The 14,318-nt window shown below is 36.3% G+C and overlaps 1 protein-coding gene across 3 annotated transcripts; it reads right to left on the minus strand.

Moving 5' to 3' along the window:
• Window positions 1-2,164: 2,164 nt before the first annotated feature.
• Window positions 2,165-13,410, minus strand: LOC122052621 (protein KAKU4-like). Of its 3 annotated transcripts, none has more exons than XM_042614237.1 (11): window positions 13,278-13,410; window positions 9,166-9,215; window positions 8,823-8,938; window positions 6,398-6,713; window positions 5,441-5,620; window positions 4,685-5,197; window positions 4,435-4,534; window positions 4,289-4,343; window positions 3,335-3,447; window positions 2,866-2,944; window positions 2,165-2,785 (listed from the first exon to the last, which is right to left on the minus strand). In XM_042614237.1, the coding sequence occupies exons 2-11, from the start codon at window positions 9,184-9,186 to the stop codon at window positions 2,485-2,487; spliced, it is 1,794 nt and encodes a 597-aa protein (XP_042470171.1). In that variant the 5' UTR covers window positions 9,187-9,215; window positions 13,278-13,410; the 3' UTR covers window positions 2,165-2,484. The 3 variants fall into 3 exon arrangements, with proteins under 3 accessions (XP_042470171.1, XP_042470170.1, XP_042470169.1); XM_042614236.1 differs by lacking the exon at window positions 13,278-13,410 and adding an exon at window positions 12,060-12,555 and having other exon boundaries at window positions 4,438-4,534; XM_042614235.1 differs by lacking the exon at window positions 13,278-13,410 and adding an exon at window positions 12,060-12,555.
• Between the last annotated feature and the right edge of the window lie 908 nt (window positions 13,411-14,318).

Consider the following 14,318-nt stretch of genomic DNA (forward strand, 5'->3'; position numbering starts at 1 on the left):
CTGAGGTGTCTGGACCTATTCGGGGCGCCCGGACTCTGGGCGCCAGAAACCTTTTGGGCGCCCAGACTCCGGGTGCTAGAAACCTTTTGAGCGCCCGGACCAGAAAAATTAGTCAAATGTAACGTGGCACAACCCAGGCACTCAAACCGAAAAAATTAGTCAAACGCGACATGACACGTTTCGTTACAATGGGGATAAAGTTTTATCCCCCTAGAGGTGCCTGGAACTCTTCTAGACGCCTCGACTATGGCTATAAATACAGCCCTGGTCCCAATGATTCAAAACAACACTTGTGATTGATTCCTATTCAGTTCTGTTATGTAATCTAATACTTTAATTGATGTAAAGAGCAGGGATGGCAATGGGGCGGGGCGGGGCGGGTTTGCCATTCCCATCCCCGCCCCGTTCTCATTTATTCGGGTTCGGGGATTCCCCGAACCCGAACCCACGAGTTCGGGGATTCTCCATCCTCGCCCCATTTCTAAATTTAATTTATATTATTATTATTATTTAATAATAATTATTAATGATAATATTAATATTAATATCAATATCAATAATATTATTATTAATAATATTTTCAAAAATTTTAATATTAATATTAACACTATTATTAATATTTTTTAAAAAAATCATATTATTATTTATTAATATTAATAATAATAATATTCGGGACGGGTTCGAGGATGGGGATAGTATTCTCATACCCGCCCCAAACCCGTCCTATCCCCGAAAAATCGAGGATCCCCATCCCCATTTCGGGTTTTCCCCGCGGGGCCCCAAACCCGCGGGGAAAATTGTCATCCCTAGTAAAGAGGTTTCACGACCTGAAGGAGAGTTTAGTAAATGTTCAACTTCCTTGAAATTAATAATCTCTTCGGTTGTAACTAAGTAAATCGTTTGTGCTTCTTCTTTTCTTTATTTAAATTTCTTATTTCTTTTATGCAAGTGTTGATTATTATTAAACTGTAAAATTCAAGGAAAGTTTTTTTTTTTTTACAAGGATATTCATCCTCTTCTAATCGGACGCCAAGAGTTCTACAATGTTTATGAGGCTCTATCATTCGCCCATGTTGCATACACATGTAGAAATTCAAATGTGTCCACCATCGTCCCACGCTGCGATTGGAAATGGTTCGTATAAGTTGTCACAATTTTTGCAAATGATGTGGTGAGATGCTCATCTAACTTCTCTGCAGCTATAATCTCATTCCTTCAATTGTTCGGCTTCACAAGAACAGGAAAGAAAGAAGAGTTTCAATCAACCTCTTTGAAATAGTCCACCTTTGCCCGTTAATACAAAAGTTATGTTCAACTTCACTCAATCTTTATGCATCTGTCATAGTACCATTTTGTAGCCCATCTATTTGAGTATTCTCGATATGCTTACGTGCAACTGCTGCCCTTTGCGATATATATTGAAAATGCTCCACCTTCAACTTTTTAAGATCACTCTTTAGCAACTCTAGAATTTGGAGGAGATGGAAGTTGTACCATGGCTTAGGTATTAGGAGTATTCGGCCCACTTGACTTCCACAAGAGATGAAAATTGTTATGTTTCATATTAAAGAATTTGAATAGTTTAAGTATATGATTATCACCATCGATAGAAATAATACATGCCAAGTGATCGGATAAATAATTCAGTAGGGTGAAATTTGTGAACCCCCAAGTTTTGCCTCTAATTAGGCTTTAGGCCCCTCTTAATAAACCTTTGCAATATCTTCTCTCATATTCTACAAATAACTCTGGAATTGCATTTGTGATAACACATTTGTGAAAGCAATTAAAGCGTAAATTATATGGAGTATGAGATATGTTTGTTAAAAGTGAGACCTTGAAAGATCTGATCACTTGAGAAAATAAATAAATAAAATTAGGGTGAGCGTCGATAAACACAAGACAAAATATCTCTGCTTCTCCAACTGAGCTATCCTCAAAGACATATATAGATATTGAAATATGCTGAAAGGGAATAATTAGAACTTGAATACTATTTCGAGGATATTTTAATGAATTATTTTCAAAAAATGATCTACTGGTTATCTGACACCAATGCAATGTTTAGCTTGCTAGTTCATGGCATGTGCAGTACATGAGGAAGAACAAATTTGACCAAGGAGATCATGTAAACTTTGTTTAGGAATCGATCTCTTCGAAGAGAAACACATGAAACAGAGGCTACATTTATTTCAACATGAAAATTAATTCAATGGAATTCAGCTACAATACATGAAAGATTCAGTGACAAACCTATGTCTGCGTTCGGATAATAAAACCTAAAAGATGATACAAACACACACAATGTAAAAATTATGCACCAACTTGCTAAATCGATGCTGATAAACTGAAACTAAAGAACTACTAGTTTTTTTGTTTCAACAACTAGGGTACACCGGGCAGCATAAGTTCCATTACACTATATAACAGGCCTCAAATAGATGGAACCTATGCTACGTTCTTGTTGTAGGATATAGCTGACTGTCACCTGGACCCTCGTCCACGCCCTTTTCCTCGTCTAACTCTAACCGCTGTTCTTTTCTTTGGGTTTCTACCGCTAGGCTGAGCTTCGACAAGGGCATGTTCAATTGACTTCATTGTTGTGCCATTCTGCGATTTAGTGTTGGTATTGTCCATTCTCTGGACAGCTGGTGGATCAACACTCAGAGGCGCATAAGTTGTTATTTCAGTTGTGACTACAATTTGTTCACCGTTGCTACATTGGGTAGAACTCTTGTTTACCAGGCATATAGGTTGTGTATTGTGATTTGACTCTGAGGACGCACTGAAGAAAACAGATCAAGCAATTAGATTAAGACAATTATGAAGAAAAGGAACCAGGAATCTATTCTCGAGGGGATTTACCCATTGGTGGAGAACTCTTTATTTGCCAATCCTTCTGTTCCATGCAGAGGATGAGGAATCATGTTGAGTGGGTTTAACTCTGTCACACACAGTGCATATTGTTTTAAGAAATATCAATACAATGTGCAGGTACTAAAGCAATCATGCATAAACAAAACCACAATAAAAATGGGACATCTAAAGTGCAGGAGTAGCATCTTTGGCACAAATTTTTTTTTTTTTTTTTTTGCCCAATTGATTCCTTGACATTTTACTGACAATATTGGATAGACACTAATATCCAACATTAATGGTCGATGCAAGCCGTCGTCATCACAGCCAGATACTGAAATAGAACAATCCAAGTAATGAAACAGAATGGTATGGGTCAAGGTATTGCCAGATCACTATGCAACAAAAGAATTTGAGTGCTGAAATTTTAGCTCTAATTTTCTTTTTTATTACTAAAAAAGAGCAGAGAACTTGAAACCTGAATCTAGGCTCAATTCTGTAGAATTATTGGCCTGGGCTATCCAAAAAGCAGTTTCATTTCCACTAGAAGTGTGAAAAATATTCTCGCGATTGGTAGTATCATCGGCTTCACTGACATTAAGAAGAAAAAATATCATGATACTTAGTGGTCAGTAAAGCATACATAACTAAGTTGTGCTAACAAATCAAATAACCATAAATCATACACAATCAAGAACTATTGACTGATTTTAAATTGACAATTATAAGATTGTGGAAAAAGACACCAAATCAACAATGTCTTGTGCGAGCACATTTCAAGGAAACTATTCAATAAATGGGGTAGGCTTCTTGTTGATGATAAAATGTGCACCACCTATTTCCCAATAGATTTTGACTTCACCTGCATTTGTCAAGGCTGGTTGCAATTCTTAGCTAGCATTCTGCAGCAGCAGAAACAAACGAATTGTCTATTCAATCATCTAATAGGTTCTCATTCTATAGATGGCTTGCAAGATCATACCATTGCTCAGTCCCTTTAACTTAACCACCCAAATGAAGAAGTCATTACACAACCAGGGTAGGGTGTATGCAGACTGCAGAGCAAGTGGTTACCACCACAATGTGCTAGTTTATTAGATTAGATATATCATTCGTATCAGACTGCAACAGTGTAGCATCAAATGGGACTCCACTTGTAAATTTCACTTCAAATAGAGCCTTCAAAGGTTCAAGATTTTGAACCTCGGTACTACTTTTCACACAAGAATTCTTGAGGTTTCGTATAATCAAATTTGAATCCTATGTCCATCGTAACCACTTGAAGAGCTTAAGAGAGCTTACAAAGACTAATCTGGCCTTAGTCCATGATTGGAATATACTGAGGTGCCTATCATCTTAAAATAGAACACAAAAACTTTATGATGAAACTAGTAAAACTTAAGATGAGTGATATGACCAAGCATAAACTTACCCATCTGGTGTCTTAATTACTTTTTCAATATGAGGCAAGGGATCTCTGGAATCTCCTGAATTTAAACAAAATTATATATTTATAAATTAAAAACTGCGACTCATAGTCCTCGTGGGAATGTAATGTTTCTTCAACAAAGAAATTACCACCAGGAATTATTGATGTTGAAGCAGAAATAAAAGATTCACGGGGAACATCATTCTCAACAATGTCTTCTTGCACAGTTAAAAAAGGATTGCTGACCTCCTGACAACAGAAGATTTGTAGTGTTGGATACAACTATTATGTTAAAATATGTACTATAACACAAGATATGAAACAAGAACAGAGAATACCAAAAACTGGGAAAATCAAGTATCATGCTTAGTAAAAAAAACAAAAAAAAAATCTTGCTACCTTATTTGAATCCAAACAAATAGGCAAATTAGGATCAGTAGGTCCATCTGATACAATGGATTCTAAAGTACTAATAGTGGACATTGGCAATGCAATTTTGTTTGGTGCTACCACTGATGTCTCGAGTGTTTTATTCTGCTCTGAAGTAAAGGTTGTGGGAGTGGATTTATCTGCTAGTGGTTGTGTCAACTGATCAGCATTGAATGTTCTTTCAAAGGAGTAATTAACATCCTTGGAACAATGACCTTCACCATGCTTGGTTAATGATTTAGCAAGCACATTGAAATTTTCTGCAGATGGTAAAGAAGATGAAACTTGCATTGTTCTTAAAAAATCATGATTCCCAACTGCTTCTGATGGGATCTTTGAAATTTTTCTTTGAATTAATTCCCGGGAATCAATTTGTTTGAAGGAATAGTTCTCCAACTGACCATCTACCAAACGGGGTTTCTTATTATCAGTACTATCTGGGCTTTTCCGTGACCTCACCGAAAGATACTTTCTCTTAAATTCCTGCACAAAAACAAACAAGCATCAGTTTGGTATAAGAAAAAACAACAATATGTCTTGAATTGCATAGTTAGAGAAATCTGTGGCATGTAATTGCAAGAATATTTGACTCTAAATAAAATCACATCATCATGTAGTTGTGTTATTCAAAAGGGTGTGTGCCATCAACATAAGCAGTAAATGTGCTTGTCCAGTTGTACATTATCTACTTTCAATTGTGTAATCACCTATATTCTAATATTTTACCTTGAACGATGGCAAAGAATTGCTATTTGTTGCATGGTTGCTTCTCTCAGGGAAAAGATTCACCCTTCTATCCATAGTAGATATTAGAGCACTATTATCAAAGCTTGGAGACTGCCAAGGTGGAAGGTTTTGCATATACGATTTAGCCAAATCCACTGGTGAGGCATCATCAGGATGATCCTGTAGAATGCATGAACAGAAAGTAACTTCAAAATAGAACTTTCATGCTGTGAACTGTGAAGATTTATTCAAAGTGAATAGCAACACTTAATTCTTTGGAGGCTAAAACAGATTACTCAAACATCTCTATGGAAATGGAGGTTCTTTATTTGTAATAAACATGTCATAAGCATAATGAACTTTCAGACAGAAAATTCACAGATATCAAAGGTAAAAGTGTGCCCTATGCGACACTTATCATTTCTCGCACCAGGAGGGATAGAGACATATGTTCTTATGGAAAAAGATTAGTGAATCCAAACCCAGAAAAACCAAGTGACAAGATCCACCATCTGATAACCTAGTAAAAGACACTAAAACATAAATACTTGAATAAAGAAACACATTAAACACTATTAGGACATGTTTTTTAAAAAACTAATTTAAAAATAAACAAGAATTTTGACAAGTAGCTGACAACAAAACATTGGCAACACAGGTTGACTACGCTGGATTGACCCAGGAACAAATGGACAAATGGTTAATCCTGGTCAACCCATGGGTGGAGTTTAAAAACATTGGCTTTTAGAGCTGCACCAAGAAAGGGAAACAATCAGTGTTTAACTATGTTGGTTTTGAATAGATATGGTAGCAGTGATGAAGAGATAGTAATTATCATAATTATTTCATGTAAATGAAGAATTAAAAGCAAAGGCAATTAAGAGAGAATAATGTGTAAAAGAGAAATGATGCTGCAAAATAGTTTTCAGAAGCTAGTAATTTAAAAGAAAGCCTTACATGATGCAGCATATCAGTATTCAAAGTGCAAGGTCCAAGAGCAGGATCAACTTTGGAGTTCGATGGCAGCATCTTCTCCTCCAACCATTTCTTGGCTTCCATAACAGCTGGGTTGTGAACATCAGGTGTACTGAAGGCAGGAGTCTTAGGAGAAAGATCACCGGGAGAGTACGGGAATGATCCAGGTAGATTAGGACTCTGCTTCAAATATAACCAGGCTCCAGAAGAATCAACAGTATGGCCAAGATCCCTGTTTGCTAATGGTGAATCAACCACTCGAGATTGTAATAACTTAGTCAGTCTTTCACATTCATCCCTGGAAGCAGAAGTAGAATATCAGATCAGCTAAGCGTTACAAGCTCCCAAATAAAGCACATGTTTGATTATAATATAGTGCAATCTGTTAAATGCATTTTTTAAAAGAAGAGCATCAAAAATTCCTTGGATAACAGAGACAAGAAAAAAGGGGATATGTGTTTGTTGAAATTGTTCAAAGAAAGTGATTCTATTGTTGAAGCAATGTAAATAATTATGTAACAGTATGCTGGAAGCATAAAAGAGTACACGACTAAGAATGAAAGGACTTGTTGACATTACAATGGTGGTATAAATAAGTCCCTAGCATAAAAATATAAAGACACTTTTGTTGACACAGATAATGAGAAAGGATACTCCAATATTGATGACAACCATTTTAGCATAAACTGAAAATGCTACTCAAAGTCCAGTATATTTTTGCATCTATTTCCTTATTTTACATTAGTTGTTTATTTAGATAATCACTTTTAAGGATATAAGAGGAACTTTCTAAATTATGAAGCCTTTTGATGATTCAAGATATTCATGATGACAAGGACGAGTTTGGAAGATGTTTTCCTTTCTATCTTTCCATCAAATGTTTTTCAGGTGTGGGGTTCTACAAATGATTAAGCTAAAGTACTTTCCTTTTGAGAAAAAGAATCAAAGAATATGCCAAATGGTGCTTCATGCAAGAGATATTTAATTAATGCTTAAGAAATGAATTGCAAGGATATAATTTAGAAAGCAAACTTATCATCATCATCATCATGGTACATCATGTTATTGTAACTATTTAGGTAGCATACATTGATCTTATCCCTTTATTCAGCTCTTTGCAAGAACAACATTACAAGTTCAAGTCAATTAAATAACTTTCTAATATTTTAAATGGAGTTTTCTCTGGTCGTATTCCCTTGTACCTTTCTTTACTCAATTCAGCTCATGTAGCTATACAATATGTTGATTGCCTTCTTCAATTATGTCTATATTATCATAATTAGAGCAACAGCTAATTATTCTCAATAATAGTACTTTTGTATTGTTTTTTTAAAACCAACACATCCGTCTTAACATTTTTATCTCAGTTATATTAATTTTCTAAGATGTTTCTTAATAGCCTAAAATCATCCATAAAGCATGGTGGATGGCACTGCACACTCAAAAAAATTTCATTAAGTCAAAGAGAGACACGGCAATCACATTACACTCCAAAAGTTCCTCTCTTTTAATCACCCATTTGTTTCCTATTAATTATATTGTCATCAATGTATACTGCCAGTTGAGCAACAAAATATATCTAAAAGTCCTACTTGCATAAATTTCATGTCCAGCCATCCTAACTATTTCATCAATTTTTGCTCATTATTGAAACTATATTTTGTATATTCAACTTAGTTCAACTAAAGTTATTCTCAAATAAGTTTATGAGATAGTCAATTATAATAGCATACTCTATGGTTTATGTAAGATATGATAAGTGAGTTTGTTTAATAATAAAATAGGAAAAAAAATACATAAAAGCTAAACATTGTTGTAAACCTGCAATTATAAGGACGTTATTCGTCACACTCCCAGTCACACTTATCATGATAAATACATTGCTATACATGAGTTTTATCAAATCATTATAAATTCTTGATATTTCTTTCCTCTACAAAAGTCACTGGATTAATAATCTAGGGGCAATGCCATAAGATTTTTCTAAAGTAATAACAATCATGCCCAAATCCTTCTCTTACCTTATATTTCTCATTAGTTGTCAAATTAAATAAATAACATCAAGACCAGTAAATAAATAAATAACATCTGTAGTTCATCTTCTGTACATGAATTCAAATTCATATTCTCCCCCGTAGATTTGCATGTTACAGATACAGTATGTTAACAATTCTAATTACCAATAAAAAGTAACTAATTATTAGCATCTTTTTATCATATGTTAAAAGCCAGTTCATTTCCTAGTCTGTGACAACATAGAAAATTTTACATCCACACAAAATGAATTAGGCACAAGTGAAAAGCAAAATATAAGATGCAAGTGTGCTATGTGCATCAGAAGGAAGTCTTCCAAGGATATCAAAAAGCCAACAAACCTACAGCATAAAAAAAAGATATTCTCAAGTACCTTGAGAAAGTCTCCTGCGAGAGCAACTTCTCAATGGCTAGTTTGGTTTCACTTATTGGAACAATTGCAAGTGATCCCTCCACGCGATCAGGAACCACATGTGAATTATCCAATCCCTGACATATAGAAACAACTTCCTCTTTTACTAAGAAAAATTTAAAATAGAACTTTGTAGAAAAATGGAGAACTAATGGATTCTCAAGGCATAAGAATCAAGAGCACAATATTGTGAAAAATCAAGTGAATATAACATCTGTAAAAATTCTCATGATTTTCAGTCCACATAAGCTGATTAACTGATAACATTTATAGTCAAATGGAAATGGGACTCTAATGCAATTACTTGATTGGGTCCAGTTAGCATTTTAGGTGCACCAACATTCTCGTCTTCATCTGCAAAGACAAAAAAATCAGATAACTTTTTGCACAAATCAAAACCATGTTACAGGCACAAGGAGATTCATGCAAAACTATCTGACTGACATATCCTTTACAAGCAAAACATGCAGGAAAGTTAAGAAAATACAAACAGACAGACATTTTGTTCTTTTAGTAATAAGATAATTAAGTTTACCGAGGCCAACATGTCCTCTTAATGGTCCTAGTAAGCAAAACCCTTCAGTTTTCCCTTTGTTTCCTTGCCCTCTAGTACCTTTACCTCAATAAAAGAGCAGCCCAGTGTACGAGACTCCCATCAATGTGGAGCCCCGGGGAAGGATCGGACCACATTGGGTCTATTGTACGTAGTCTTACTACTACCCTAATAAAGGAACAAATTTAGAACAGTAACAGAGTTGCTCATTCAACCAAAAGATTTCAGATTGTAATTATAGTATTTTCTCTGTATTGAGACAATCATGAGATATGTACTAGTTGCTATTACATTAGATAACAATGATAAGAAAATGTAAGACAGTTGATTTACAAACAGTTGAACATTCTCAGAGGCCAATCAAGGACAAGGGAATCTAGTGGCAAAGTCAGTTGACTAGAGTCAAAATGCACGAGCCAACCAGAGTCAAATTCAAATGAATGATCAAAGACTATTCAAGTTTACAACTTGGCTGGAACTAAATCAAACTTAAGATGAATCAATAGACACATTTCCTTGGCTAATTATTAAGTCAAAGCAAAATGACTAACACTTGGAATCAAGCTAAACCAATCCAACATTTATTTTGGATTCACCAATTTGATGTGAGATGAAACAAACATCAACTATTGTATCCAGTTATTACTACTAAGCCTGCTTCTGAAATTTAGTGCCCCTTAGGCTAAAAGAAAATTTTTATAGAATCATTGTACGTTTATTCATACTTCAGAATCAAACTAATCTAATTCAACATTTATTTTGGATTCACCAATTTGACAATTATTATTTTAGTTATTACTACTAACAGCTTCTTAAGTTTGGTGCACCTTAGAATAAAAGAGATGTTCTATGAAATTGTTGTGATGTCAATCATATTTTAAAGATCAGAATGTGCTGAGTCAATTGAAAAATAACACTTAAAAAAAAAAATAATGTAGGTGAGATGATATTGCTAAGATGATTTGTGAAATTACCAGAAAATAATTTCAAAATCACAATTATCCCAAGAATTATGCATAGCACTAATAGATGATAAACTGAGAGAAATGAATTTAGATATTATGGGCATGTTCAAAGGTGATCACAAATGGATTGGTTCTAGTTAAAGGTGTAACTAGTAAAGGTAGTGAAAGACCATATTCAACTTTAATTAAGGTAATTAAAGTAGATTAAGAGTTTAAATGTCCTAGTCATATAGTTTTGCATAGAATTCCATTTAGGATCTACGATTAAGCATGCAAAAGAACAACACCATAACTACAGGAAATGCAACATGTAGAGTGAACTTGAATATCCCCACTTACTGCAAATGAGCCTGTAGACACAAAGTACTAATAAAAAACATTTTAATGACGTTGCAAAAGCATAGGGCTCTTGATAATTTCCAATCAAGGTTTCTCAAAAGGCATATGCAGGCAGTACGCATTCAACCCACTTTATATCACATATATGATACGCAGGGACATCTATAAAGGCTTATACAGTCAGTATTGAAACATTAAAAATATTTATATTGACATCTAAAGTATTTATCACATGTAAAACATTGTTTAAGTTTAAGATTTACATATTACAAGCTACTAAATAGATAACTTAGGGTTTTAGGTAAATTTCCTTTAGTTTATATTAGTTTAAATGATCCAAATAAAGTTTTTAATTGCATTATGTAGATTGCATATGCCACGTGTAATAATGTGGTCCCTATCAAAATCTGCCTACGCAGCTGCTTATGTGATTCAAGCTCCAGCTTTTTAAAATAATGTTTCTGATAATATATTTGAGTAATAAAAATGTTGAATATAAAGACAGGAATAGACTTGTACAACATTAAGGACACACCACTAAGATATGAGCATAGGAGAAAAATCAGGGATGAACTTTAGTTATCAAAAGGTAACGTTGCATGAAGTGACTCTTCCAAGCACATCAATGTGTAGTGAGCGCAGCTGTTTTTTCATAGAAAGATATGCAAATAAACCCAAGTGGCGCTACAATTTAAGAAAGTAGGAAGCAAAATAAAATGCACTCGCAATGTTTTGAGTGGACATTCTCTAAGAGTATAATAAGTTGCAGATTTAACATAAAAATGTTCCTACTACATCTAGTGTAACTACAATTCCTATTATAATCATTGCAATGACAATAAAATAGTTGTTCTTAATATAGAAGCGCAGCTAAAAGTGATTAAGGTTTGGGTCACTTAATCTAACTAAAAAATGGCATCAGAAGTGGTTTCTGGTCTAAATTCTGCACGTTAAATACCCTCAGCTAATCTACGGGTTGATCTTGGGCCATGAAGAAGAGTGTTATAAATGTAAAATTGTATATAGGGCAAGTCCAACATCGGTTAAATTTTTGTGGTTAAGTTAGTCATGTAACCAAATTTACTAGTTCACATTACTCCAATCCATTCAAACCATGTTCAAATGACAAGAAGAATTTAAGGAAATGCATGATTGCACTAGAAAGAGCGTTAAAATCATGGAACAGTAGCTCCTTCCTAAAACTGTGTCGAGTACTAGATACCTAATAGTAGAAATCAAAGACTGCTACACCAATCACATATGCAGAAGAGAGAAAGACAAACAGCGGGATGCAACATTAGCAATCTCTTCGTAAGGAGGGAAAAGTAAGAAACAACTAACCAGAATCCGAAGAGGAGTAACCCGAAGAGGAGGAGGAAGAATAGGAAGCCGAAGACTCGGGGGAGCTGCTGTCAGAGCGGAAAACGGAAGATATAATCTTTCCGGCGCCGGATACGAGGCCAAGGAGCCAACTAGAGCTCCCAGCGGGAGGTGGAGGCGCCGGGAGAGCGAGTCGGGGAGGTCGCGCGTACGGCGAGGTCCAGATCGCCCGGCCTCCTCTCCGGTCGCGGAGGGTCTTCCCGCCCGATCCGCCCTCCTCCGACGCCGCGCGGCGAGCCCTAAACAGGGATGCCATGGCGGAGGGAGACGGAGAGATGGCGCAGAGCGTTACTCTATTAATTTAGAGGAATTGGAGAGGAGGAGGAGGAGGAGAAGAAGGAAGTAAAATCACCATGGAAATCTACCCCAGGGAGAGAGAGAGAGAGGGAGAGAGAGAGGGAGGAATTGAAATGAGAAAGAAATTAAGAACAGCCAACGGACTCTTTACCTTCTTCTAATTTTAGCTATTTATCGAAAGGCCAAAAAAAAAATCAAAAAATGGGTTTTCCAGGTTTTCTTCTTCTTTATTTACAGAGTATATCAGCGACCGATAACGGAACATGGTGGCGGGGCGATATATTCACGCGACGGCGATACGGATAATCCGTTATATGGAAAATAAGATTCGTGAACGTGTAAGGATGTACTTGAAGCCTGAAGCCATATGAAATATTATTGGGTCATTTTTTGCATATAAAAAATTGGAAAGCAGGATTTATTTTATTTGTCTAATTTGTGAAAATTAAGGTTATATCAGATGGAAATACTAAAACTATGTGCAATTTGAATTAACTTTAGAAAGCAATAGATTATTTACACAAAGGAAGCAAAAAGCCTTTTGACATAGCTCTCATACGTAAAAATTGTTGTCAATATCTTAGTTTTTTCTTCTTTGTATAGGAGCAGCCATAGAGCCGTAATCTTGTGTAGTGTAGTTAACACATCTCGTAGGTACTCTTTATCATTAAACATACAATCTACCTGTCAGAAAGCTTCAAGACCTTTAGTGACCTAATAAAACCTGTACTAAAATTAAACCCACCATGGACTACTAATATGCTTCTACTTGGTCAATAGTTTTATAACCGAGTCTCCTACAGATTGGCAGTGGTCTCTCACCAGAAGGGAAGAACTTAGACATATGCCCAACATGTCCACACAAGAAGCAATCGAATTCACCTTTGAGGTGTGAGATGCCTGTACGAAGGTCACGATGATCAGTAAGCTATCATCTGATCCACTCTAGCTTTCTTAATCTGCCGAGGAGACTCCCTTATGCTTTGTTTATTCAGAGGCGCAGGTGAAGTAGAGAAAAGAATTCATAGTGGAAACATATCCCTAGGGAAGGGGAACGGAAAGAAGTAGGATAACAAGCAAGCAAGGAGAAGGAAAGATAAGCAGCGACGTCGACGACCGACTGCAGCGAGGTCGCGACTCATAGGCGGCTCAGCGGTGACCTCGAGGCGAGGTCGCAAGGCTTTAACTCATGATGAGGTTGCAAGGTCCAAGACCACTGCAACTATGTATGTACTGTCTTTGATCTTCGTTCTTGCCCAGCAACGGTACTTGTTCTTTCTTGATTTGTTCCTGCTTTCAGTTTGGCAAGAGATCGTCGCCTTCCACAATCGTTGCTACTAGCTCAATCGCGCTGACAGAAGCTTCATCCCCGACAAGTTCCTCTCCATTCCCAGTTCTCCCTCAATCCCCTCTCCCAAGTCCGTCACTTTCATCGTTTTCTTACTCTTGGGATTTCTCCACCGTTTTTCCAATCTTCCAAGATGATTGATGGGTTGAATTTCAAGGACTTCGCCACCTTCTTGTCGGTGTTTAGACCGCAAGCCGAGGTCACGAGGTTGGACCTCCGCTCCTATTGTGATTGCTAGTGGCGAGGGAGGGGAGAAGGAGAGGGGCGGGAGGGGAGAAGGAGAGGAGGTGGTGACGATCAGGTAGACTCCGGGATGAGGAAGATTGTTCGGTGTTGCAGGCGGAGTGCTCTAGCGACGAGTCCAAGGAGGAGAAGGCAAGGGAGATTGTGAGATTCCATGCTTCTCGCTCGCTTCCGTCCGCTCGCTTCCGTCCAATTTTGAGGGGATAGAGGCAAAAGTAATCAATTGATGAATTGGAGATCTATTCGTCCATTATTTTTTTATAGGTAAACAGAAGGAAGGATCGCAAATCTCGTGCAATTAGTCATTTTTTCATCCATACTTTGAAGTAAAC

The sequence above is a fragment of the Zingiber officinale genome, chromosome 3A (assembly GCF_018446385.1).
Source record: "Zingiber officinale cultivar Zhangliang chromosome 3A, Zo_v1.1, whole genome shotgun sequence".
In the NCBI taxonomy this organism is placed as follows: domain Eukaryota; kingdom Viridiplantae; phylum Streptophyta; class Magnoliopsida; order Zingiberales; family Zingiberaceae; genus Zingiber; species Zingiber officinale.